Source organism: Enhydra lutris, unplaced genomic scaffold (genome assembly GCF_002288905.1).
Source record: "Enhydra lutris kenyoni isolate GAN:26980312 unplaced genomic scaffold, ASM228890v2 scaffoldscaffold10, whole genome shotgun sequence".
NCBI classification, from domain to species: domain Eukaryota; kingdom Metazoa; phylum Chordata; class Mammalia; order Carnivora; family Mustelidae; genus Enhydra; species Enhydra lutris.
This window is the reverse complement of record NW_019154094.1, coordinates 39,831,064-39,858,801: the sequence shown is the minus strand read 5'-3', so window position 1 is coordinate 39,858,801 and position 27,738 is coordinate 39,831,064. Positions and strand designations below refer to the sequence as shown.

Below are 27,738 nucleotides of genomic sequence, written 5' to 3'. Positions count from 1 at the left end.
TGAGCCGAAGGCAGCTGCCTAACCAACTGAGCCACCCAGGCGTCCCACTACTCCTGATTTTAAAAGGAAATTTTGTTTTTACTTTTTATTATATTTTATTTTTTAAAGATTTATTTGTTTATTTGAGAGAGTGAGTGAAAGCACAAGCAGGGGGAGTGGCAGACAGAAAGGGAGAAGCAGATGCCCTGCTGAACACGGAGCCTGATGACACAAGCTCAATCCTGGGACTGTGAGATCATGACCTGACTTGAAGGCAGATGCTCAATCTTATGGGCTTGATCCTGGGACTTGGGCTAATGACCTGAGCAGAAGGCAGACTCTTAACCAACTGAGCCACCTAGGCTGCCCCAGAAATTTTGTTTTTACATTAAATTAAAATGGAAATACCTGGGGTGGACAGTATAAATAGATGGCCCATGGTAGTGTTGATTCTTATTCTCTGTTGCTAGAGTTTTGGAATCAATGTTAGATAAACTTCCATTTTACTAAGTATAAGTAATAATATTAAATGTTGAAGAAATAATAGGTCATAGATTTTCTGGTACTCTTAAATGTTTTTTTTTTTTTCTTTCTTTTTTTCCTTTTTAGAACAGGAAGATAAAAAAGTGAAATTCTCAGATACTTCCCCCATAACAAACCACTTCTCTCAATCAAAGCTGGAATCCCCAGGGAGAATGGAGCCTGATAGACCAGATGATTCTTCCAGTTGTACTGATATTCAAGAAGAAGCTCTTTCTTCATCAGAATCAGACTCATTCAATAGGTAAGAAACCTGTATTACCTGATTGTTTTAGACTTCTATTTCCTGTGCATGTTAAGATAGATAGGCAAAAATTATTAGAAAATAACTTTGAGACTCAGGGTAGTTCACTGTTGTTCCACTTCAGTCTCCTCTTCTGCTTTGTAACTTGCACACTAACAGCAAGCAGGGAAGCATGTGGGAGAGTATTGCAGTAGCCGTATGTATTTTTCCTGGAGTTGGAAAAGGGAGCATGATAGGCATTGATGTTTGTTGACAATGAGTGAAGAAGATAAAGACAGCTACACTAGAAAATAAAAATGACCAGAAAGACAATGCGTAGGAGACTAAAACAAAAAAGAATAATTTAATTGAGCCAAGTAAGAACGGATGGGAAAGCTTTAAAAATGAGAGATTTAGAGGTGAGTTGTTTTTCCAAATGATTTTTTCCCCCCCCAAATGATTTTTTTTTTTCTCCCAAATGATTTTTTAAAAGATGTTTATAAGGGACACCTGGGTGGCTCAGTCAGTTAAGTGTCTGCCTTTGGCTCAGGTCATGATCCCGGAGTCCTGGGATCAAGTCCTGCATTGGGCTCCTTGCTCAGCGGGGAGCCTGCTTCTCCCTTTGCCTGCCACTGTCCTTGCTTGTGCACTTGCTCTATCTCTCACAAATAAATAAAATCTAAAAAAAAAAAAAAAAATTTTTTTTAAAAGATGACATGTCTTTAAAAGATAACAGACATAGAGTTAAATCATTGTATGTATGTATACAATGTATGCATAGATATGTGTGTGTGTTTATAACTTTTGTGTTTTTCATTTTATATCATAAATCGTTTGTACGATCATCTCATCTTTTCTCCCTCATCTTTTGTAGCTGTTTTTCAGTCGGTGCAGCGTTCTCTTCTAGTTTTGTACCATAAATGACCAGATTTTCCTCAGTGTTCTACTTATACCTAAAACTGTGGTAAAGCTCTCTCTATATAGAGCCTTTTGTTTCTAATAAGTTATTTTTAACTATATTTTGACCATGTAGGTGTTGCTGCCTTCTGAGTGAATTATACCAATTTTAAATGCTACCATCAGCATGTAAATATGTTTTAGAAATTATTTAATCTTTGATAATTTCTTCATTTAAAAATTAACAATGCTCTAGAATGATATGTGTATATATCATTGTATATATCTATGTCTAAACTGAAACATCAAATTAAGAAGAAATTTTTTTGTAAGAGGAGTATACCCAAAGACCCTCTGCTTTCCTAGGATTCTTGGGAAACTGTTTCATATTATTCCAGGTTGGATATTAGGAAGGGAAAATATTCTCCCCTCACCCCTAATGTTTCCAATGTCAGTAGCATATCTCAAGTTGGGTAAGTGACCTGTGTGTTGTCCCATTTTGTCTGAGGGCATGATACTGCTGCAAGGTTTCTCTACATCAGGCTGTTCTCCAAGTCCAGTAGGCAGTATTTGCTTTTAAATACAAGTCGTGTAGGAATGCAGGGTAAAAATGGGGGAAAATCAGAGCAGGGGAGTAAGAGTTCATTTTTAACCATAGTCATAGAATTCGTGAGTCTCTGGGAATGCCAGGGTGAGTTTGAATTTGAAGTGGGGGAATGGAAGAAAGTGAGGAGGAAATGCATGGCAGCCAGATGTATATTTAAGTATTTGGTGACGAGAGGATAGTTTAGTAGGGTGAGTTTGTTGGAGGTCTTAGCCTCAGACAGATTTATTGGCATCAGTGAAATGTGAGCGGATTATTAAACCACTAAAAACATTTTTTTAATGTAACCTCATATTTTATTTCTCATTTTAATTAGTTCTGCACGTGTATGTGTCTACATACACACATACACCCATATCCAGTGCAACTACTTATTACAAATTTTTAACAGCTGTATTTTGAGAGGTAATTTACGTACCATACAACTCACTTGTGCAAGTGTACCATTTGATAGTTTTTAGTATGGTCACAAAATTGTACAACCACTGCCACAATTTTAGAACATTTTCATCACCCCAAAAAGAACCCTCATACCCATTAGCAGTCACTTCCCATTTCTCCCCAACTTTTCCAGCCCCTGGCAGCTACTCATCTACTTTGTGTCTCTGTAGATTTCCCTGTTCTGGACAGCTCATGTCAGTGAGGTCATACAGTGTTTGGTCTTTGTGACTGGCTTCTGTTATTTAGCTTAATATTTTTAAGGTTCATGTTGTAGCATGTTTCAGTGCTAGATTCCTTTACATTGCAGAATATTACTCTATTGTGTGGGTATACATTTTATTATTCATTTACTAGCTGATGGACATTTGGGTGGCTTCTAATTGCAGCCTTACAAGGAAAAAGAATCATTGAGTTTGCTTGCACCCCTTGGAAGCAGAGCTTTAGAGACCATATATGAGGATTTGCTTGGCTTACCCTTGAGAAAGTGAGCAGTGTCCATTACTCATACCTCAAGTTTGAGTAACTGTTAAATACATTGTAAATATTAAATATGCTAATCTTTGAATTTGTAAATTTACTTGTCATTTTGTCAAACTAAGATGACTTTTAAGTTTAAAAGGTGGAGTGTGTTCCTTATATAATACCTCAAAACCATGGTTAAAGGGGTAGTAAAGAGTGAGGTGAGCCTTTACTAGTGGTATTTGGTTTGATATCAGGACAGACCACTGGGCAACTGATTCAAGAGTAGACTCTAGAGGAGTAAGTATGCAGCAGAAGCCACTCTGGTGTAGCAGGAAAAGTAGCAGGCTTAGAGTTGAGTGTCTTTGCATCAGGAACTGCTGGGTGATTTGGGAATCAATTTTTGAAGTCTTCACATATCTATGAAAAACATATAAAAACATCTTATTATTTCAGATCTGTTGGAAAGATGAATTCAAGTAATAGAGAGTCTTGATAATGGTGTTTATTCTACTTTTATAAAAATGAAATCAGTTACATTTCCTTCAGTGATGCTGCAAAAATTGGGACTCTGGCTGGACATTGCATCTCCTTCATTCTGAATCTTCAGCTGTATCATAGAGTTAGTCCCACAGGTTATCTTTTTTTTTTTTTTCCCCCACAGGTTATCTTTTATTCTTTCTCTTTTCTTTTCTTTTTTTTTTTTTCCCCTCCCTATTTCTGTTCTGAATTTTGTTAGAGAAAGCTGTGAGCCTGGGCTAATTAGTTCCATTCAAAATTCATGTAATCTGGCCTCAGCTGGGTGCTGACTAGTGAGGCATAGTCTTCTTAGTTACTCTCTATTGCATTTCCCATGGCACCTGTTCCACGCCATTGTCTGTGTGTTTCCTCACCTTCAATAGATGCCGTGTCTGCAGTTCACCAAGGCCAGCTAATATGACCTGCCTCCAGCTCTACTTTGCCCTTATAACTTTTTTTTTAAATTTCTGATCTCTTCTTTCCTGTTTACCATAAGAGAAAGACATATTTCTTAAGACATTTCTAAAAAATATTTCCTGTCAGTGAGAAAAAGACATTTTTAAAAAAATTTTTATTACATTTTTAATTTTAACTCCAGTATAGTTAACATAAGGTATTATATTAGTTTCAGGTGTACAGTATAGTATATAATTCTGTACACTGCTTAGTGCTCCTCATGCTAAGTGTAGTCTTAATCCCCTTCACCTGTTTCATTCCTCTCCCTACCTGCCAACCCTCTTGTAACCATCAGTTTGTTCTCTATAGTTAAAAGCCTGTTTCTTGGTTTGTCTCTTTTTTTGCTTTGTTCATTTGTTTTGTTTCTTCAGTTCCATATAGGAGTGAAATCATATGGTATTTGTCTTTTTCTAACTGAGTTATTTCACTTAGCATTATACTTCATAGCTCCACCCATGTTGTTGCAAATGACAAGATTTCCTTCTTCTCTATAGCTGAATAGTATTCCATCACACACACACCCCTTCTTTATCCATTCATCAATTGATGGACATTTGGGCTGCTTCCATATCTTGACTATTGTAATAATGCTGCTGTAAAGGAGACATATTATTTCTTATGGTAAATTTATCTACCTCCTCTAAGACATTGCTTTGCCAGTCGTCCCTCAGGTTGGTTCTTGGATGGCCTCTTTCAGCCCTTCCTTTAATCTTTCTCTCTCATTCTTCCCACTAAGCAGGAAGTATTTTCTACTTCTATGAACTCATGTAACAGTGAATCTGAATTCCATAGCAGCTTTTTTTTAAAGACTTATTTATTTATTTGACACACAGAGAGAGAGACAGCAGGAGAGGGGTCACAAGTCAGGGGAGAGGGAGAAGCAAGCTTCCTGCTTAGCAGGGAGCCCGGCATGGGCCTCTATCCCAGGACCCCAGGATCATGACCTGAGCCAAAGGCAGACGCTTAACTGACTGAGCCACCCAGGCGCCCCTGAATTCCATTGCAATTATCTAAATCAAATCCTTTCTTGTATTATAGTCATTTGAGTATCTTGTCATTCCTATAATTATCCATCAGAGTCCTTAAGAATTGAGTCTGTCTCTCATTTTCAGAAAAATTTCCTGCCAGTGGTTTACCACTAGTCTGCAGCTAGTACTAGACCTTTATTTGGTGAATGATTTATTGATTATAAAGCATAACATTTTTTGTTTTACATTTTAATGTCTGAAATTGTGATGTGTATTACAATCAATGGCGTCTTACAGTTGCTGCCCACCAAGTTTTGGTCATGATGTATTACTGCTTTGTGAGCATCATGAATCTTCAGACTGTCATTTCACTTGAGTTACATGCATTGTTAGCGTTACATTGGTTTGTCATTTAAAATATCTTCCACAAAGTAATGAGAGTAAAAAAGATAAAAGTATGAAGAAAGTGCAACAGAGTGTAAGTTTGATGTTAACAAGTTAATATTCATCATTGGATGAATGGCTGCAATTCCATTCTTGAAAAACAATCAAGTGATTTACAGGACGTAGGGAAGAAAGATACCCACAAGTCTGAAGACTTGTTATAATTTTGTTAATGAACTATGTGCAGAGGATTTTCTCTTACATGACCAACTGAATGCAGGAGAAATAGTTAAATCCCTTGGAATATATAGATGAAATTTCAAAGTAATAACAGCATGACTGATTCACATGTTGGAAAACGTTATTGTTAGGGTGTCCCACATCAATTTGTCAGACGCTTTCTGATGTCTTTTTTTTTTTTAATTTAAAGATTTTTATTTATTTATTTGACATACAGAGATCACAAGTAGGCAGAGAGGCAGGCAGAGACAGAGAGAGTGGGAAGCAGGCTCCCCGCTGAGCAGAGAGCCCGATGTGGGGCTCGATCCCAGGACCCTGGGATCATGACCTGAGCCGAAGGCAGAGGCTTTAACCCACTGAGCCACCCAGGTGCCCCCTTTCTGATGTCTTTGAACAGAAACTGCTTCTAGTCATATGCGATGTGATTGAGGAAACAGACAAATTTAGGAAGTGAATTTGCCTTAGAAGAAATTCCTGGAGACAGTAGTCAAGTATTTTCAAGAAATGCTGTTATCTCTGGTGCCTTTGGTAGTACAAAGGGTTACTTTGTGAGGGAAAACTCACATTTCGTAGATAATGAGTCAGAATGTGATGAAGAAGATGCCGGCTCTAAATCTGAAGACATTTTGGTAATACTTTAACCAGTTTATTTCAGTTTGTTCTTTTTTTTTTTTTTTAATATATGCACAATGGTGGTATAAAATAAAAACTTTTATCTACATATATTTATAGAACTATCTGGATATGTAAATTTAAAATTCTAAGTGAAAAGGAAGTCTTTTTAAAAAAGATTTATTTATTTATTGAGAAAGAGAGAGTGAGTGAGTGAGTGGGGAGAGGTACAGAGGAAGAGAATCTTTAAGCAGACTCCCTGCTGGGTGGAGCCCAGTGTGGGGCTCTGTCTCATGATGCATGAGGTCTTGACCTAAGCTGAAACCAAGAGTCAGTCACTTAACTGACTGAGCCACCCAGGTGCCCCAGGAAGTCTTATATCATAGTTGAATTGACCTTGATTTTTTTCTAAGTGACATTAAGTAATGGTTCATCTTGCCATCAGTGTTGCCTTGCCATCAGTGTTTTGAAATGCAGTATTTGAATATGAATAAGGTTTCACTCACTTCAAATACAATTTCATCACCTAGTTGGAAACTTAAAAAGTATGTCATGGGACGCCTGGGTGGCTCAGTTGGTTGGACGACTGCCTTCGGCTCAGGTCATGATCCTGGAGTCCCGGGATTGAGTCCCACATCGGGCTCCCGGCTACGCGGGGAGTCTGCTTCTCTCTCTGACCTTCTCCTCGCTCCTGCTCTCTCTCACTGTCTCTCTCTCAAATAAATAAATAAAATCTTAAAAAAAAAAAAAAGTATGTCATAATACTGGTTGGTGGTAACCTGTCAGAAGACTGTCATGAAGAATAGTGATCCACTGATTAATGCCAGTGTTATTTAGTGACTACAAAACCTAAATAGTCAAAAGAAATACCTAGTCGATTGGGGTAATTAGCTCCATAGAAACCAGGAAAAGAATTCAAAGGGGAAGAGGACCCATCACAACCAAATGCTTTTAGTAGACTCTTAGCTTATTAGAGGTAAGTCGTCTTTATTTATGTGGTCCAACTTTTACTTTCCATAATATTCAGGGATTAGATGGAAAGTTATTACCCTTATTGAGATATTTTCCAACCCTAAAATTCCATAACCCTGTTATTTTTGATGAGTGTACTAGTTGGTAAGTTACCTGTGTTCTTTTACCACTTGTTCATTTCAGATCATGAGGTAACCTTCTGGAGTATATTTATTCCCTGTATATTAAAATGTTTCTATCTTTATCCCTTTCATTTTTTACAAAAATTTCTTATTTTTCCCTTTGTATGATAGTTTTGTTGCTTTCAATGTAAAACCCCAAATTTTCAAAACCCCTTTAAATTAGATGTTATGCATGTTTATTGTGAAGAATAGAAAATTTAGGTAAACAAAAAGAATAAAATTTCCAAATTTTATCAACCAGAAATAATTTCATGTTAACATTTTCGTGTGTAGATCCTTCTGAAGATAGAGAGATATCCATCGGACAGATGGATAGATAGGTGAACCTTTTTAAAACAAAAGGATCATAGTATTTTATAATTTTTTATGCTTTTTTACTTTTTTTAAAGAGAAAAAGTCACGCTTTTTCAGGTCTAATGTGAGTTCAAATATATTGTGAATTGCTTTGAACTCATGCAGTCATGCTTTAATACAGAGTACAGATCATACTATTAGACTGTTGAATAAAAATACTAGTTTTCTTTGTATTAGAACAATATTCATACTTACATAATATGGCAGACTGACAATTAAGAATAATCTTTTTTTTTTAATATTTTGTTTATTTATTTATTTGACAGACAGAGATCACAAGTAGGCAGAGAGGCAGGCAGAGAGAGGGGAGGAAGCAGGCTCCCTGCTGGGCAGAGAGCCCGATTCAGGGCTCGATCCCAGGACCCTGGGATCACAACCCGAGCTGAAGGCAGAGGCCTTAACCCACTGAGCCACCCAGGCACCCCAACTAAGAATAATCTTATGTTAAGACCCAGTAGGTATATTCAATCCAAATAATTATTTTTTTATTTTTTTTTTAAAGATTTTTATTTATTTATTTGACAGAGAGAGATCACAAGTAGACAGAGAGGCAGGCAGAGAGAGAGAGAGGGAAGCAGGATCCCTGCTGAGCAGAGAGCCCGATGTGGGACTCGATCCCAGGACCCTGAGATCATGATCTGAGCCGAAGGCAGCGGCTTAACCCACTGAGCCACCCAGGCGCCCTCAATCCAAATAATTATTAGGATGAAGCTATTTTGTTGCTAACTTGTTTCTTAACTCTTAAGTAAATACTTCTTTAGAATTTGAATTATGAATGCTGTATTAATTCTCTGTTGCCAACCTGAAGACAGATGATAAGCAAATTGATTAGAAGTTTATATTTTTGTACACCTTCTTGTTAGATGATTTCCGGGAGTTCAAGAGACTTGTCCAGATTTCTGTAAATTAACTTATTGTTCTTCTTAATGAAAAAAAGAGAGCTTTTGTTCCCTGAGTTTTGGCAAGCAGAAAAAAAATGCATTTTTATTGAGTGCTACATTATAAAAAAAGATGCTTTTGATTATGACCCTTTAGAGAAAGCTTTATCTTCATGCAGAGATGAATAGTAGTCATGCTTTTCTTTGGAAGACTCTCCAGATAATTATTTTAAAAATATGTATTTAGTTCTAGGCAAAAGAATTTATAAAGAGACACTGTGTTTTGGCCTAATTGAGAAATTTGAATAAGATCTATAGATTAGATAATAGTAACTATGTCAGTATTTAATTTCCTGATTTTGATAATTTCATCGTGGTCATATTATTGAATGTGGTTGTTCTGAAGAAGTGCACACTTATGGGTGAAAGGGGTATGATGGCTCTAATATACTTTCAGTGTTTAAAAAAAATAATTTGTGTGTGAGCACGTATGTGCATACATAGTCACTTACTGTAGCTTTGAAATTATTAAAATTAAAAGATGTATTGAAAAGTCATTGTCCATAATCAAAGAAGTTTGTTTATACTAGGAAATTTTCTAACGGAAAGATTTATACTTCTGATTTATTGACCCAAAAAAGTGATAGCCAGTGCTACATAGGGTGGTGAGTATGGTTTTCACGTAATTCAGTCAGTCAGTTCAGGACCAACCCAGCTAGGTTATCTCTGCTTTGGTGTGTTAGAGAACTTGGGCTAATGAAGTGGCAACTGGGATTTTGGTACTTAGAAAGACCAACTAATTTCTTCACTTGGTAATGTAGGTGAACCTTTTTGCAGATTCTGGGTGTCGGTCATAAAAGAATCTGAGTCAGATAAGGTGTGAATGAATACATTTTAACTTTTCACAATTTCTGGCAAAAACTTACCTCCTCTCTGATGCTAAATTAGCAGTAACTTTGTAGGAAGTCCAACCCAGACATAGACGCAGAACACCAGGCTCTTTGACTGAATGGCTTAAATTAACCATTGGTCATGTATTTGATATATGTTGGTGCAACTTTTCTTCACTTTTCAGTCATTTTTGGAAAAGCTGTCTGTCCAGAGTTCTTGAGAGCAAGAGAATAACAACAAAAAACACAGAAATGTGAAGAAATCTTGATTACTATTTATTGGAAAATTTAAGGGATAAATTTCAGCCTTTCATAAGTTATGAGTAAACCGAAGAATGATGGCACAATCTTAGGAGAAAAGATAGTATTGTGACATTCATCTAAGGAATATTGAATACTGGCATCATCAGCCTGTTGATAAGACCAAGTAGAACTTTTGACTTACTGAAGGAAGGGGAAACACTACCTCTATCACTGATCAGAGTGGTCCTTTCTAGCCGGAAGGTCAAAGTTGAGATGTGTGAGATTTCAAAGTTTAGTTTCAGGCAGGTCTTTCTTTGCAGGTCTTGGTGAGGATTCGGTAGACCTAAGTTGAAAATTGGTGAATACAGCAATATGGGAATTTTAAGCAGTGAGGAGTACAAAGAATCCTGGTTTATCATGCTTTCTATTGAAAAGCTGATGGGGTCTTTTAAATTTTTGGATTCAAAAATAAAGTTATTCACAACTTTCATGTTCCTAGACAAGAGCCCCCTGGAATAGTGACGTATGTTGGTAAATCCTTATTAATGTGGGCAGTAGGGTGTGTAATTTTGATAAATGTTACTTGAGAGCTAAGAGTGTTGCCTATGTTATATCACTTAGCTTACAGGCAAACATTGTAAAGATGTGGAGATGAAAGGTTAAAGGAGTTAAATAAGTTGCTTAGGGTGGTATGTGTTGTATGTGGCAGTATCAGGATTTAAATCCAGGTATAGTTTACCCTAGATCCAAGTTCTCCTGACTGATAATGCTACTGTGACCAAACTTGCTTGCTCTTCACATTCTTGAAAGAGTGGAAACACGCAGGCATTGAAATGGTTAGATTTCCTGAGAAAACCCCGAGATAAGAATTGGAATGGAAATGGTTAATCTGGAAGGTGAAGGAACCACTATGGGGAGTGAACACATGAGACAGGAAGGTGAGGACAGTATTGAAGGGGCTATGTTATCAAAGCAGATAGCACTGTGAGCAACTGGAGTTTTTTCAAAACTCCTTGGAACTAGGAGCTGAGTTAACCCAGACAAAGGGTAAGGAAGTCCAGTTATTTAGTTGTGTCTGCCCTCTGCTGCCTGCAGCCTCCCATGCTGGTGACAGAGCAGGCTCCAACAGGGAGAGGACAATCCAACAAAGGCTCTGACCGTTGTAAGTCAAGCCCGTACACTGAAGGGATAAGGGTAAAGGGATCAGGCAGGGTACCATTGGGATCTGCCAAAGCAGTGATTCCAACTGAAGATAAGAAAATGGTTTGGTTTTATGTATGCTTTATCAGTACAAATGGGGGTGCTGTAGGCTTTTGCCTAGAGCTCTAGTCCAAAAGAGTGTAGGGATGCCTACAGACTAGGCATTCCAGAGCTAACTGTACCTCTGCATATCTGTTTGCCAAGCACACATGCCCATTGCTGCCAGGAGTGGAAGAGATAAGGATGTCTGGGGGCTATTGAAGAAGTGATAGAGAAGGAAATGTCAGGGGGAGAAAGGGACATTATCTAAAAAGCTCTGAGACAAATGCGTCTTGCAAACTGATGGGAGAAAATGTGCTTGTTGATGAGAAAGAGTTTACTTTTTCATCTTGTGTGATAGTAAACTGAAGTATGAAATAATCTGTCATCATACTAAAGTTTACCAACATACTGAATAAAAATCTCTTGGCCTTAGGTAGAAAATCACAAACACAAAAGTGGGAGTTCTGATTGTCAGATATATTTCCTTACCATCCGCTTTGTTTCTACTTAATAGAGATAACTGTATTGTTAATGACCCTTGTGTGTATGGACGTCCTCTCCCACTTCTGAAGTTACTCTGCTGGCTGTAGCACAATAGGCCTGCTGGTCTTTTTTGGGAAGGTCTTTTGAAGTACCTTAGGGATAAGTAACAATATTGCATGACTTTGAACCCTCCTTGGACATATTAAAAAAAAAACAAACAAAAAAACCTACTACTCAGCACATCTAATGGTAATCATTTAAAAAAAATTATTTTTACACACAGTTTCTTATTTATGTTTAAGAAGTAGAAAGTGGTATTTTGAAGTATACTTACCTGTATTATTTGGTTTGCATTGTTGTGTGGGCCTTAAATACTTCTCCAACATATATGGGTTGAAGTTTCTCCCTGACTTATTTTAGAAGACTTTTATCAAATCTTACGCACCTGTAGTTGAGCATAATTTTTTTCTGTCATGTTAGCTATGTGTGCTTCTCTCTCTCTCTTTCTCTCTCTCTCTCTCTTTTTAAGATTTTATGTATTTATTTGACAGAGAGAGAGAGCAAGAGAGCACAAGCAGGGGGAGCGGCAGGCAGAGGCAGAGGGAGAAGCAGACTCCCCGCTGAGCCAGGAGCCCGATATGGGACTCGATCCCAGGACACTGGGATCATAACCTGAGCTGAAGGCAGATGCTTAAACTGACTGAGCCACCCATGTGCCCCTATATGCCCTTCTCTTAAAATGGGTGGCAAATGGGTGTCACGTTGTTGGAGTGGGAGATTACAGAAAAGCAAGGTTAAAGCTTTCATTGTGGTACAGGGTGAACTCATGGCCGGTTTACTGTAAATTCAGAGGGATACATACAGAGCTATTTATAGATCTGTGTAAGGAAGTGAGCTAATGTACAAACATGTATTTCCTTGCTCTGTCAGCTGCCAGGGCCAAGAAGCAAGGGCACTGCAGTTTGAACCAGCACACCTAGTTCCCTGATTTGGTTTCTCATAACAATCCCCAAAAGAAGGAACTACTGCTTCTTGGAGAAATGGCTGATTCCCCAGCTGGGGCAGGAAGCAAGACAGTGCTAGAGAAAGTGTTAGAAGAAGAGAGAGAGAGAGAGAGAAATAGAGGAGGGAGGAAGGTGTGGGGAGGGAGTATGGAGGGGTGAAAGGGAAGAAAAGGAAGGGAAAAGAAGAGAAAACAAAAACCCGACAGCCACTACCTCAGCCAGGAGATCAAGGTCATCATCCACAGTGATGTTATGTTGATGGCATGTGTTCTTGATATGATGTGGTGGGAATGACACTTTCAATAACCTCAGTCAAATTGTGAGAAAAACATCAGACAAACTCCATTTGAGGGTCCTACAAAATACCTGACCAGCACTTCCAACTGACAGGGTCATCAAAAACAAGGAAAGTCTGAGAAATTGTCAGTCTAGAGGGGCCTCCGGAGACCTGAGGACTAAATGGAATGTAGTGACCTGGATCCTGGAACAACAACAAAAAAGACATTAATTAGAGCTGAAAGAAATATAATTCAAGTGTAGGACTTCAGTTAATAATAATGCATTAATATTGCTTCCTTGGCTGGAACTAATGAATCAGACTAGTGTAGCTGGTAATAGTAGAAGAAATTGAAATATGGAAATGTTTTGTACTATCTTTGCAACTTTTCTGTTAATGTAAAACTATCCTAAAATAAAAAGTTTATTTTAAAAAAAATAATTAGGACATCAAATTGGGCACTTTCTGGCTTGTAGTAAGGTTAGTTATTGAACTATTCCATTTTTCCTTTCATTTAACATTACTTGTTACATTTAGTCATATAAATTAATTAATAAAACCCTGTTTTAATGCATTATATAAATGTGTTATTATTTTTTGCTATGTTAAAATTTAATCCATAAATGTGGCCTGAGGGAAGAATTCTACTTTCCTTTCCATTGTCTTTTTTTTTAAATCAGTTTGCTTTCTTGTGCTAATATTTTTATTCTGTAGAATGATTTCCCCTCCAAAGATGTAGCCCAGCCTTTGCATTTCATCATAAGAGAAAACATGTACAATTTACAATATGCCTCATCCCCTTTAGTTACCATATTTTTATTTGTGAATATATACTTGTAAAACTGTTTTCAGTAGTGATCCTCCAAGAACAACGTGAAAGGAGAAATAGTTTTATCTTTTCTCCAGTACTCATTGCCAAAGGATATTTGTTGTTCATTAATAAGGTTTTTTTTTTTTTTTTTTTTACTCTCAGGCAGTTGATGTTAGCACATTTGCAAGGAGTTTTTTTATTATGCATTTTTATTGGGTAATAGGAGATTCTTTAGAGTACCTTTGTTGTTGTTTTATAATAAGTTCTTGATTTTTCAGCCTTCTGAGTCAATCCCAGGTGGCAGATATTTTTGTTTGTTTTTATCAAATTCATGAACTGCCATAATACAGAAGTCCTCTGTAAAATTACTTTGAGCCCTTCAATTTCCTTTATCAGGAGAGAGTTTTTATATTATTATTACTTGTGTATCTGAAATGCTTATAGAAACTGGCAGTTCCTTCCAGGTTCCATACTTATCAAATGATACCTTCATTGCCATAGCTTGGAGCAGTGTCTGATCATCACCCAAGGTTTTGGTACTGTGACTGTAGCGTTGAGAGTTTTGGTTGGCATAACAAGGTAATACTTGCATAAAGTTGACATTTTTAAAGGGTGTTTTCCTTTTTTAGTTTTCAGACATTTCATAAACTACATATGAATTCTTGTTCGTTATGCTTCTGGATGTATTTAGCTTGACCTATAAAACTGAGAATACAAGCTTGACTGGCTCAGAATTCAGTTTTTCATAAAAAAAAAAAATAGAGTAGCTGATAGTGTATTTTTCAGAATGCTTTCAGAAGAGCAAGTATGAGACCTTGAAGGAACTACCAGTTTCTTCTAAATGTTAATAGGCATGCAGTCAGTATTTTGGATTAACTTTCCCAGACCCCCAACTGTGGACAGCCAGGGAAGAGCCTTCTGCAGTAAAAAAACAAAAACAAAAACAAAAACAAGCAAATAAATAAAATTTAAAATCAGAGTCCTGTTCTGGTGAATGAATTTGGATGGAACAGAAGTATATAATTTACATATCATGCCATTGGAATTTTATATTTTTAGTCAGTTGATCTAGTTTATAATTTGTTACAGTCACCTTGGAAGTTAAAGTCAGAAGTTTTTTCCCCCCTCTGCCTTCTCATTTCATACTACCTTTGCTTTTAAATCAGGAACAGATAGATGAGGTCTCCTTGGAGGCCTTCAGAATTTGGAGAAAAGACATATTAGGGTAGAATACAAATATTTTCAAGTTAGAAGGTGATATAGGTAACTAACTATAATAACTTCATACCACAGGTAAGGAAATGGAGGCCTGGACAGATGAGGGGACTTATCCAAAGTCAATGAATAAAGTGGAAGCCAGTAATTCTCAGCCCAGGTTCCCCATCTTGCCTCCCGCTCCCTCACCCCTCCCACCCCCGCCCATGACAACGGGAGTTGCATCAGGACTTTTGTCTTAGGCACCATTGCTTTCTTTGCTTGTAACATTTTAATGGAATTGTTCAAAATATCAGTTAGATAAGAATGAGCATATGTTCTGATTTCCCTGAGATAGGCCAGTTTTCATTTCTTGTCCTGGTATCATTATTAATAGCCATAATATTACTCTCCAGAGTGTCTGGGTTTAGAAGCTAGATTGTACGGTTGCCTTGTTAGGGCATGCAGTGTTAATTTGAACATGTTCTCTTTATTCCCACACAAACATTCTGGAACATGGGTACATATAAAATTGCTGATTTTGCTTTCTCCTTTGATTTTACCACATGAGTAGTGCACATTGTTCTTGTATCTCAGAGAGATTTGAGTGTTAAAGTGTAACAGGCCTCAAATGCAGAAGCCTTTTTTTTTTTAAAGTAATCCTACAGAAGTCAGTTATAGAAGCCTTTAATATTGCATTAATGTGTGCTATAGTATGCTTCTCTTGTCCTAATAAGTGCATTTTATTAGAGCCATTTAGAATGTGTTATTGGAGTATGGGTAATAGTACGAATACAAAATTAAAAAACTGTATCAGAACATTAAAATTTGGTGTAAGTACAGTTTGGAGGGATTATTCTTTCTCATGCACTAGGTCATTTAGTCTGACACTTCATTTTTTTAGGAACTGAGTTGCAAGAAGGTTCAATGTCCACTGCCTAAATTCCAGCAATATAAGGTAGTTTTCAGATTCTTCTCTTCTGTGAACTTATCATGAGACTGGAGTTTTATTGCCTCAACTTTGACTTAATACTGGATTTCTGTGGTTTGTGTGATTAGTATTGGCCTGGCTTCTCACATTTGCACAGTTGAATGTGCCTTCTCGGGGTAGACAGGTGGGTAGATGATGTAGAAGTTGGCCTAGCTGTGCAGAAGTCATGCTAGTCTCAGTATGAGCTTCATATCCAGCCCCTTGGTCCCTGTTATTACAGAAATTTGTAATGAGATGAAAGCTTCCTCTTAAGTTATAGGGGAGATTCTCATCTTTGCAATGTTGCTTGTCTTTTCATTTATTTCTCCTTATGGAGGTAAATATTATAACCTGTTAGTATGATCTTGTTATCTTCCAGTATTTTTTTTTTATTTGTATCAGTCATTATACTGCTGACACTCTAAAGAATAGAAACAAAATGAAGCATCATGGTTTCTCCCCCCTGCCCATTGAACTTGAGAGTTGGATTTAGTATCTAGTTGTAGCAGTGAAAATTTTGCCAATTAAAAAAATTTTCCCTTACATTAGACTCTCAGAGTTGATGTCTTCTTTTGTTTCTTAAGTTCGTAAGTAAAACGTAAGCATACATGTTTAATTATATTTTGAAATAGAGTTTTTTGAGGCAGCCAAGAGGATTCCAATGTCTGGAATTAAACTAAAGTCCTTTTATTTCTCTTTCTTAAAAAACCAACACACAGTACTTTCTTAACTTTTTTGAAGAATTTAAAGAGATTGACCTAAAGGTCTGCTTCTCTCTTTAATACAGTGTTTTCTAACCCTTCTTGGCACACAGAAAAGTTATTTGTGTGTTATGAAGAGGTGATGCTGGAGGCCAGAGGTGCCTATGATGACCTTCAAAATTGTTTTGGCTCTTTTAGTCCTTTGCATCTCCATATAAACTTTAAAATCAACTTGTCTATTGCTATAACAAAAAAAAAAAAAGGGAATTTTGGTTGAGATTCAATTGAATCTGCATGTCAATTTAGAGACCAAATGATTTATCAATATTGTTCTTATCCCAAACGGTCTGTTTTATGTATTTTTAAAGGTTAACTCCAAGGGCGCCTGGGTGGCTCAGTGGGTTAAGCCTCTGCCTTCGGCTCAGGTCATGATCTCAGGGTCCTGGGATTGAGTCCTGCATCAGGCTCTCTGCTCAGCAGGGAGCCTGCTTCCCCCCTCTCTCTGCCTGCCTCGCTGCCTACTTGTGATCTCTGTCTGTCAAATAAACAAGTAAAATCTTAAAGAAAAAAAAAAGTTTAACTCCAAATGTGAGAATGGATTGGGGGAGAGGGTGCTGGAGGTGAAGCAAGAGTGAAAACAAGGAGACTAGTTAGGCTTTTGTAGTGATCCATTCTAGGGTTTGTAGTGGGGTACATCTGCATAATGATAGTGAAGATAGAAATGGGAGGGATTGGGGATATATTTTGGAGGTAGGAGCTGCAGAAGTTGCAGATGATTTGTATATGGTGAGCAAGGAAAAGCTCAGCATCAAAGATGAATCCTAAATTTGTATCTTTAGCAATTAGGTGAATAGTTTTAGCAATTTAGTGCTTACTCAGTAAGCATCTGACCAAGGCATGACCAGCAAGTCTGCCTGGTGGTTTTTATTTTCTTAATGTAGCTAAGGCAGTTTCATCAGCTGAGAGTGGGAGTAGGGTGCCTGATAGGTGATTTGGGAAGGTATGAGTCCTTTTGAGAGTGGGACTTAGAATATGCCAGATAAGTATTATAGGATTGCCTGGTAGCAAGGATGGTCCATTTCAGATTTGTGGTCAAGAATTTCAAATGAGAGGGGAATCTGAGTGGCTTAGTTGGTTAAGCATCTGCCTTCTGCTCGGGTTGTGGTCCCAGGGTCCTGGGATTGAGCCCGGTGTCAGGCTCCTTGCTCAGTGAGGAGTCTGTTTCTCCCTCTCCCTTTACCTGCTGCTCCCCCTGCTTGTGCGCACGCGCTCTCTCTCTGTCAAATAAATGAATAAATAAAATCTTAAAAAAAAAAAAAGAATTTCAAATGAGATTAGTTAGCAGATAAAGTCAAATGAATAGATGTTTTCTTTTGTTTTCTGGCATGTTTAGTTGCTCATGTACAGCTCAGAATGATAGTTAATTTTGGTTAGCCAGAATTCCTGCATTAATTATAGAGGATAGTGTAGGGTACTTGAAAGAATCAGACAAATTTGATATTGAATTGCAGCTAGAATTAAAATTAAGATAAATATAATGATGATTGCTTTGAAATTCTTTCTCATCCACCGAGAAAATGTCAAATATGTAGCTTTAAAGAAGTAATATTCAACTTTGATATATAACTTAATAGAACTATTTTTTGACAATGAACGAAGACGTGCTAATACTTTTTCTTATCATTTATAGAGGCTTAATAGTACCTTTTTAAAGAAAATATTCAGGAGTAGATAGTCTTTTTGAGCATCTGATAAGGAAAGGACTGACTGATAAGGAAAGGACCCACAAACCCAGGAGAAAAATGGGCAAAAGTCATGAATAGAGATGGTTTGCTGAAAGAGAAATACAAATTAAATCCAATTCTCATCTGATAGGTTGACAAAAAATCTTAACATTTTCTTGCATCCTCTGCTGTAAGGCTGTGAGGAAACAGACAATCTCATTTATTACTGGCTGGTGCTACTTAATACCATTCTGAAGGAGAAGAATCTGATGGGATCAACCAAAAGTACTGTTGTTTTGCTTTTTAGTCAGTATTCAGTGAATTTGTTCTCCAGATTTCGCCTGCACATATACACAGTGACTTACACACAAGGTTATTTATTGTGTACATAATAACAAAAGACTGGAAACTACTCAGGTAATCATTGGGGCTGGTTGATTGAACAGCCATACAATGAAATACTGTGTGGTTGTTCAAAAAAAAGTACAGTCTCTGTGTGCTTAATAAGGGAGAGATTCCCAGGATAGATTTGTAAGTGAAAAGACCGTTGTTCAAAACAGCGTAGGTAGCCTGTGGTTTCCTTTCTAAAAGGCGGGTGGGGGATGTCTAAACTTATATTTATTTGGTTTTTCATAAAGAACACCAGAAGAATAAAAAAACTAATAAGTGATTACATTTTGGAGAAAAAAGGGAATGGGTTGGTAGGGGAGTGAGGAGAATGTGAGATTTCCTAGTGCACATCTTTTTATGTCATTTTGATTTTGAACCCTGTAAATAGATTAGTCTACTTTAAATGGAAAAAAGTCTGTACTCTTTAAAGTTTGGAAATCTTTGTTACCTTCAGTGTTAATATAAATTGGTTAATGAAGTTGGATGATGCAGGCAATAAGGTAAGAAAAAGATATTAAAGAGATTTTGTAATTTAGGAGGCATTGGGATTATTGGAAAAATTGCTAAATAAGTTTATGTTTCTGGTCAAGAGAAAATAGTTAAAGTAAACAGTAACGTAAGTTATAAGTATATTACTATAATTCAGTGATATCTTGTATTTTTAAAAATCTTCATGGTTGCTTTTGGAAGGTTGCCAATACATTTTGTCTTTTAACTTTTAAGAATGTGACATTTATTGAATTTAATGTTGCCACAAAATCTTTTTCTGTATTTACTGTACTTTATTATAGCCTTTATTATAGCCATATGTCACTTATGAGCTTCAAAATACCTCTGGAAGCTAAATGATTCCCTGTGTTTCAGGTGGTGATATTTATTTGTTGAAAGTTTTTAGAGAAATATGGGAATGTCAAATAGTTCTGTCGGACCTTTTGCGTTTTCAGAAGAACTTAAACTAGGTGGTAAATGAGCCTACTGTCCTTTGGTTGAATGCAACATTGTTTTGGGGGAATACATCTTCACCTAAGATACTATGACATCAAGTCCTTGAAATGTATGTGTCTGTGAGATCCTCATACCTAGCAGGCAGGTGTGCCTGCCTGTTTGTGGAAGTTCATCTCAGTCATGGTTTTCTGACACTAGAGTAGTTCCCAGCATGTAGTTGATTATTGGATTAATTTCCCTGGGTTTCACTTGCCCTGTTGATAAAATGGAAGGATAGTTTTTTTGTGGGTTTTTTTTTGTTTGTTTGTTTTTTTGCCGGGCTAACCTCCCTGGGTGATTCTAAAAAAAAAACAAATGAGGTGTTATATATTGTGAATGCTTTGTAAATTAAACATAATCTTAGTTTTAAGTAAGGTTTGCTTTCATCTCTTAAGGATTTATCACGTATTACTTGATAAAAAAAAGTTGTTATTCTTATATCTGAATCTAGCTTCATTTTATATTTTTCTAAATGTAATGGAGAGCAGTGAAACTTAGCTCTGCTTTATCCATGAGCCTTATTGGTGGTTGTCTGATAAACCTTATTGATGAGTGTATAGGAGAAAGTAGTATTTTTTAACTCTTGTGGATTAATAGCATTTTTCATTCTGCTGCTACTGGTTGAAGCAGCACAGTGTGGTAAAAAGAAGAGGAGCTTTGCATTCACATCCCTGTTTGTTGTTGTTGTTGTTGTTGTTGTTTTTAACTTACTTTAATGTCCCTGATCCTTTGTCCATCTGTGGGGATAAAACCTAGGCTGCTTATATGGCTGATTATTACAATGGTTTGTAGAAGTAGTTGCTCGAAAAAATGGTCATTTTTGTCATTGTCAGCATTGAGTGATTTCTTGTTTGAACATAGGATGTTTACTATTCTAACGTTTTATTGTTAGCCTGCTGCTAACATTGGGCATATAAACTGCTGCTTATCCTGTAGAATAAGAACAGATTACTAAAAATAAGGGTCTGAGGAAGGATTCATGGGAGGCAGCAGCATTTAGTTAGATACTGTTGTCTGGTGGCACTGTGTGCTCTCTATCAGTCCTCCAGTGGTCTATCCTTAAGGAGGTTTTTGTTTTTGTTTTTGGGTTTGATATACTCAAGCATGCTCAAGTTAATGCCATAATTATGAGAAGAGATGGGCCTGTGGGGGAGGGTGGTGGAGTAACTACTAGATAATAGCAAAATCCCACTTGTAAGTAATCTTTAATCCACAGGATTTTTTATAGCAGATGTTTGCATTTTTTCTACCCCACTGTACCCTGTGTACCTGCCATGCTGGATAAAAAACAAGTTCTGATGAATTTGCACCCTGGTGTCATAGAAACAGTGGAAATCGGAGATTAAAATAGAGCACATAGTGATCCGGTTTCCTAGTGCAAATGGAAGCATAATGCTGAGGCAGTTATTCATGTAATTCAGACCCAGATTTGTTATATGAAAATGGAAGCACTATTTATTGAACACTTACTATGTGCTAAGCTCTGTGCTAACCATTCTCCATGTTTTATTGATTAAACTTTAAAATATCCTCATGAACTGCATGTGTTACCATCCTGACCTTATAGGTGAGAATATTAAGACTTGGAAAGACTAAGTAACTTGCCCAGTATTACATATCAAGTAACAGGAACAGCACTGAAACTCGACTGTTTGTTACTAAAATCTGTGATTTCTTATTCTCTGGGTAGTCTTATCAGTCATATACCATTGTGAGAGGTATTAGGTATCTTTTCAGCTTTGGTGGTAAAATCTTAACTAGTACGATGAAATCAGATACTGCAATAGAAAGATGCAAAATGTGTTTTCCTTTGCCTGTTAAAATGTTGTGCTACTACTTTTGGTAAGAGAATAACAAGAGTAAAACGTTATAGAAAGTCCAGTTAGGTCCAAGACCAACAAGCCAAAAACAGTTTAGCTTATATTTCTGAAGGTTTGAGCTGAAAATAAAGATTAAATGGTATGAAAATTAAGTATGGGTGTTTTAAATAGATCTACTAGAATCTTTCTGAACAGAGGTTGGGAATTCCATAGAATTCAAGATTAATATTTTTGTCTGTGAGTCCTTCTTATGTCTATTTAGTCTATAGAATAATTCCTGGTCTAGCCTGGACTAATGGTAACATCAGAGAACACAGTTTAAACACCCTTATATAGGGAGCTGTGACTTTTACGTACCTGACCTCATGTTCATCCAGCTTCTTAAAACATGGTCTACCAGAATGTTCAAACCCAAATAGTAGAGGAGCTGAGATTTACTCTGAAAAGTTGTTGTCTGAGAATTAAAAGCTATAGCTGTGTAGACTCATACATGCTCTGACCCCTTGTATAACAGAGTGAATATTTTCTCCTGTGGAGGGTTTTTTAGATGTCTTGAAAGTATATGAAAGGAATTTTTGATCTCCAAGGCATAGTAAAATGACTAAGACTTCAAAAATATTAATTACTATCCACAAGGAAGAGATCTGAGTGTTAATTTTCGTAATACTGACTATTGTGCCCAGTAGTCTCTTTGTAAAATCCTATTTGTGAAACTGTATGTGTAATTTCAGGAATGTGGTTTTTAAGTAGAATTTGGCGAGTGCATTACTTTAAAGAGGAACGAACAAGTCTCTCTGCTGTTTTAATTGTATTAGCGTCAACTCTTAGTTGTTTTTTGGGAGATGTGGAAGGGACAGAGGAAAAGGAAGAGAGAGAATCTTTTTTTAAGATTTTATTTAGTTATTTGACAGGTAGAAATCGCAAGTAGTCAGAGAGGCAGGCAGAGAGAGAGGGAGAAGCAGGCTCCCTGCTGAGCAGAGAGCCCAATGCGGTGCTCTATCCCAGAACCCTGGGATCATCACCCAAGCCAAAGGCAGAGGCTTTAACCCACTGAGCCACCCAGGCACCCCGGGAGAGAATCTTTTTAAGCAGGCACCGTACCCAGCTCAGAGGCCTACCTGGGTTCTGATCTCATGATCCTGAGATCATGACCTGGGCAGAAAATCAAGAATCAGATGGTCACCGAACTGAGCCATTCAGGCTTCCAACTCTCAGTTTCTTAGTGGTGACTAGAATCAGAGTAGCAGATATAGCAGATAATCCTAAAATATCACTGTAGGTAAAATTTATGTCATTCAGATTGGTAACTAAACTGGGGTGGAAGGAAAGGAGGCGAGAATTGAGGATGTTGGGAGCTAGCTGGGCAGCATGTCTAGTCAGGGGTATTGAAGTCACAGAGCAAGAGGAGACTGCAGACCATTTTTGAGAAGTGTTTTTTGTGAACCTCCTCTACCATCTGTTTTCACTGAGGTAGTGTAGCAAAAACTGCTTAGGTTTATGTCACTAATGTACTGCAAATATTTTCTTTTAACAAATCAATGATTTCTACTGGTGATTTGAAAGCCTGTAGGAAAATTGACCACAAGACGACTAGGTTAGTTGACAGGCCCAGCTGTCCTGCTTACTTAGCTAGAACAGGAGGGATGCTTTGTAACCTTTCTGTTAAAAACAAACAAACAAACAAAAACAACAAAAAAACCCACAACTGTATGTTTGTGTTGTTAGGGATGTTGGGAAGAAGCACACTTTATTTCTTCTAGCCCTGTGACACCTACCGGGACCCAGAGCTCATGACCACCCTTTAACTCCCATTCCCTTTGCTTATGGCTTCTTGATAGGAGCTCCCTAGTGGATGGAACTTGGTTCTTGGCAGCAAGGAGGCTGGATGGCCAACACACACACACACACACACACACACACACCACAAAACACAAAAAACCAACTTACTCTCTATATAAAGCATATATATATATACACACATACAATATATAAACAGGTACACATAATATTTCAGTATTAAAATCTCATAGAAAGGCAATTATGGAAAAGTAAAAAGTCTAAAAAAGATCTTTAGGTGGGGGACGATAAAGAAAAAGGTTGAGAAACATTGCCGTAGCTCTGTCCAGGTGAAGAAGAGTGGGTGATGGTATCAGTGTAACAGGAGAGAGAAGAGGAAAAAAAAAGGTCCATGAAAACAACTTCAGTTTTCTTTATAAAGTTGTAGTAGTTAAAAGTGAAATAAGGAATAACAAAGGTTGGGCTGTTGGGAGTGGAAAGGGTAGACTGCTTCTGTGGGGGTGAGGGTGGCCATAGCTATTAGCCCTCCCTAGTAAGTGGCTATGAGGGTCTGTCTCTTAGAAAATTCATAAAGTTGGTGAAATCTGCCTTGTATCTCCTTAAGGACCTTCTGCTTCTCTCCCTTCTCTCCTAATACTACATTTAGCTAGCTATTTAATAAGAAAGCTTGTTTTAAGACAGTTTACAGTAAAGTACAAATTACCACTAAAATGAATGTTATTATTTAATGGGGCACTTGCATTTGCATGGGGGGGCACCCTCAAATGTAGAAGAGTAGCAGATGCTTAGTTACTCTGATACTTTAGATCAGATCTTCCCAACCCAGGGGCTTGAAGGAATGATTCACTGGGCCTGCAAGAGCACATACATAGCAAGAATTATCTTTAGACAAGAATTATCTTTAAAGAGTATCTCACAAATCCAGGTACTACTGTTTTTTCACTGTCCTGCATGTGCCACTGTAATGAGTAAAATATAGACTAGAAGACTTACTAAATTTACAATACTTTATTATTATTTATTTTCTCAAGCCTCCTATACTGAATGCATTGTTGCTTCCATCTGAGGATCCTTATCCTGAAATACCTGAGAACCACTGAGCTAGCTGTGTTGGAGGGTCACTACCCCTGCACAGCACATGGAATCGCCACACAGAGGCCATTGCACACATGAACGAACCACAGTCAGAAGGGCTCGTGCATATAGCTCCTTGAGAGGCTTAGGGTTTGGGGGTTACCCCTTGAGTAAAATATTTGGCACAGAGGAGTGTTGTTGATTGATGGTTGTTGCCTTGTTTTGTTCATGTACTACAGGCAAACATTGCTTCAAAGTGATTTGTCAGTAGTTGAGAATGATTCATTGGTGCTTTATAGCTCCATAATTTTTAACCTTATGTTATCTGAGTATCATTAGAAAATGATTGGCATAGGGGCACCTGGGTGGCTCAGTGGGTTGAGTCTCTGCTTTCGGCTCAGGTCATGATCTCAGGGTCCTGGGATCAAGCCCTGCATTGGGCTCTCTGCTCAGCTGGGAGCCTGCTTCCCTCCCTTTCTCTCCCTGTCTGCCTCTCTGCCTACTTGTGATCTCTGTCAAATGAATAAATAAAATCTTAAAAAAAAAAAAAAAAGAAAAAAATGATTGGCATAGACATAGCCAATCCTATTGTTTCTCATCCAGGAGAAAGTTATTCCTTTGTTTTAGCCTTCTCCACCCTGGGGTAGTGACTCCTGTTTCTGAGTTGTCCCATGAAATGCCCTTCACATTTTTTGTCTTGGATACCTAAAGAAATGCTTTTTTGCTATTGATGTACATCTTTGTTTCTTTTTTCTTTTTACTTACTTGGTAAGAATTATTTGGGTAAGAACAAGATGCTAAAAGCTTTGGAACACTTTTTTCTTTTTAAGAAATTATACATGTCCTCTATAACCTTATTTTACCCAGATAGACCAAAGATTATACGACACTTTAAGCCAGGTTGTATTATAACAAATTCCATTATTAGCACAGTTCAAATTAATTAAATTTTACCTTACTTTGGTTACAAAGGGACTAAAAGCCACTTAGGAACTTAATGTCTCTTTGTGAATCTCATTACTAGAGTGCAGTTTTTTAAACACAGTTTGATCTTTGGTTGCCATGGGAGATTAAAAAGGTTTGTGACTATATTCCATTTCAATGCAGGTTTTATGTTGAAGGATTTATTTAAACTTTAATGATTTTTTCTTTATTATTGCTAGTTTATTAAGTTTTTTTACATTGATGTATAATAAACTGCAAATATTTAAAGCACACAGTTTGATGAGTTTTGATACATGTATACAGCTATGAATTCATCTTCACAATCAAGACGATGAACCTGTCCACTCCCAGAGTTTCCTTGTGCCACTTTGTAATCCCTCCTTGCCCACCCTCTGCCCCCTGCAGGTAAACAATCACTGATCTGCTAGTTTGCTTTCTATCACTAGAGATTGGTTTGTGTTTTCTAGAATTTCATATAATGGAACCATGTGGTTATGGTCTTTTTATTGTCTGACAATATTGATGTACCTGTCCTTTTAGTTCCAGTTCAGATATCATAAGAGATCTTCTAGAAGAAGAGGAAGCCTGGGAAGCATCACATAGGTGAGTTCTCATCATCAAGAAGTAGTGTGTACTCTGAGAAATTATAATTCCATGCAGTTGATTTTCAAACAAAAGAGTATTTGTGCTTTCTGATTTAAGGTAATAATTCACACACATTAAGGTAAAGATTTCCAGTTTACTACTTGTTTCTATACATTTTTGCTTAGAAGTGGAATCCCACTGTAATAATTCTGCTTACTTGTCAGAAGTTGTTTTCAAAAGACAGATTGTTCCAACGAGAAATTTACAGTTTAGCCATAGGCACTGACTCAGAGTTTAGAAAACTTTCAGTCCTTTCCTAGATGTTCCCAGTCATGTTTAGTGTAGAATAAATGCAGCAGTTTGATTCCTTTTCCTGTTAGCATTTAGGAATTTGTCTGGGAAATGAGAATGGTGGAGGGGACCTATTCCAGGTCCTACCGGTAAGTAAGGAAGAAAGGAACAATGCCAAAGAATATTACATTTTCATTAATCTCCACCTGCAGGAGTGATCTGCAGTACAATGGGGCAGCTTTGTTCCACTGTAATTTTGTGATTACACTTCAGTGGGCCCTCCAAACTGCCTAGCAGTTTTACTGTTTCTGTGGTCATTTCTTTGTCTGGTTCTTCACAAGGATTATTTGAAACCTCACCTCTTTCCAGTGGCTGCACCCCCAGCTGGAGACCTTTTCTCTTCCTTTGTAGAGAAAATAGAAGCCATTATGTGGGAGTCCTCATCTTTCCAACACCAAATGTATAAATCTGTCTATATTTGTACATATTTTATTCCTCTTTTTATATTTGCCTCCTTTTATAATAAAGGGATGTGTTATCAGAGGCTAATTCTTCCTTGTTCCTACCCATTTGTTAGGAACTTTATCCCTTCTTTGTCTGGCAGCTGTTCCCCCTCAACTGTATCTTTGTCATTGGCTTCTCAGACTGCTCAAATCTTTCCATCTTAAAACCAACCAGCCAACAAATAACACTTCATTCAGTGTCTCCTCTCATTCCCATTTCATCCTGCAGCCACTGTTGTATCTTTCTTTCCTTTCTTTTCTCTCTCTCTCTCTCTTTTTTTTTTTAAAGATTTTATTTGCTTGGCAGAGAGAGGCACACAGCAAGAGAGGGAACACAGGAAAGCAGGGGGAGTGGGAGAGAGAGAAGCAGGCTTCCCTCTGAGCAGGGAGCCCGATGCAGGGCTTGATCCCAGGACCCTGGGCTCGTGACAGGAACCAAAGACAGGTGGCTAACATCTGAGTCACCCAGGCACCCCTCTCCTTCCTTTACTTAATGGATGGTCTCTACCTGCTTTTTCCACCTCCTTATCTCCCACTTATTCCACATTTTCAGCCAGTTCCATCATTCATCTGAATTCATTTTCACTAAGGTCATCAAAGAACTCCATCTTGCTAAATCCAAAGTTAAGACCTTCTTTGACTTCTTAGCAGATTTGATAGTGTTGACCTTTTCACCTTTTTAAAAGCCTCTTTGAGACTCAAAGAGGTAAATTTCCATCCCAAGGTCACTCAGCAGTTAAGTGGTCAGTGATGGAGCTAAGATTGTAACCAGTGTGTCAAAAGTCAGCTCTTTGGACCATTAAGCTGTGTACTGTCTTTACAAAGAAGGAGAAGTTTACCGTACTGAGATTTTGTAGTTTCATAGCTGAATCACTGGGACAATAGGAAGTGTGTTTATTCAGGGAAAGAATTATGAGGAGGTTTATCAGGCCAATGAGTTATTTGGTGGTTCAAACAGTAATGTTTTATGAAAGTTTGAGATTTTGGCTGTATTACTCTCACCTGAGCATTATTTAAATTTGCATTTTGGGAAAGAAGGCCACTGCTTAGCTAACTATTTCCTCTTGTACCAGCAATCACCCTGTTCATGCTGAGCTAAATC

At 37.5% G+C, this 27,738-nt stretch overlaps 1 protein-coding gene across 1 annotated transcript in view; it reads left to right on the top strand.

Moving 5' to 3' along the window:
- The window catches only part of LOC111144077 (RAD18, E3 ubiquitin protein ligase), a 107,095-nt gene that overhangs the window by 70,730 nt on the left and 8,627 nt on the right, over positions 1-27,738 (top strand). Inside the window, exons 11-12 of the mRNA XM_022498177.1 lie at positions 589-763; positions 25,798-25,860. Coding sequence (XP_022353885.1) covers positions 589-763; positions 25,798-25,860 — 238 coding nt within the window. The remainder of the gene's footprint in view (positions 1-588; positions 764-25,797; positions 25,861-27,738) is intronic.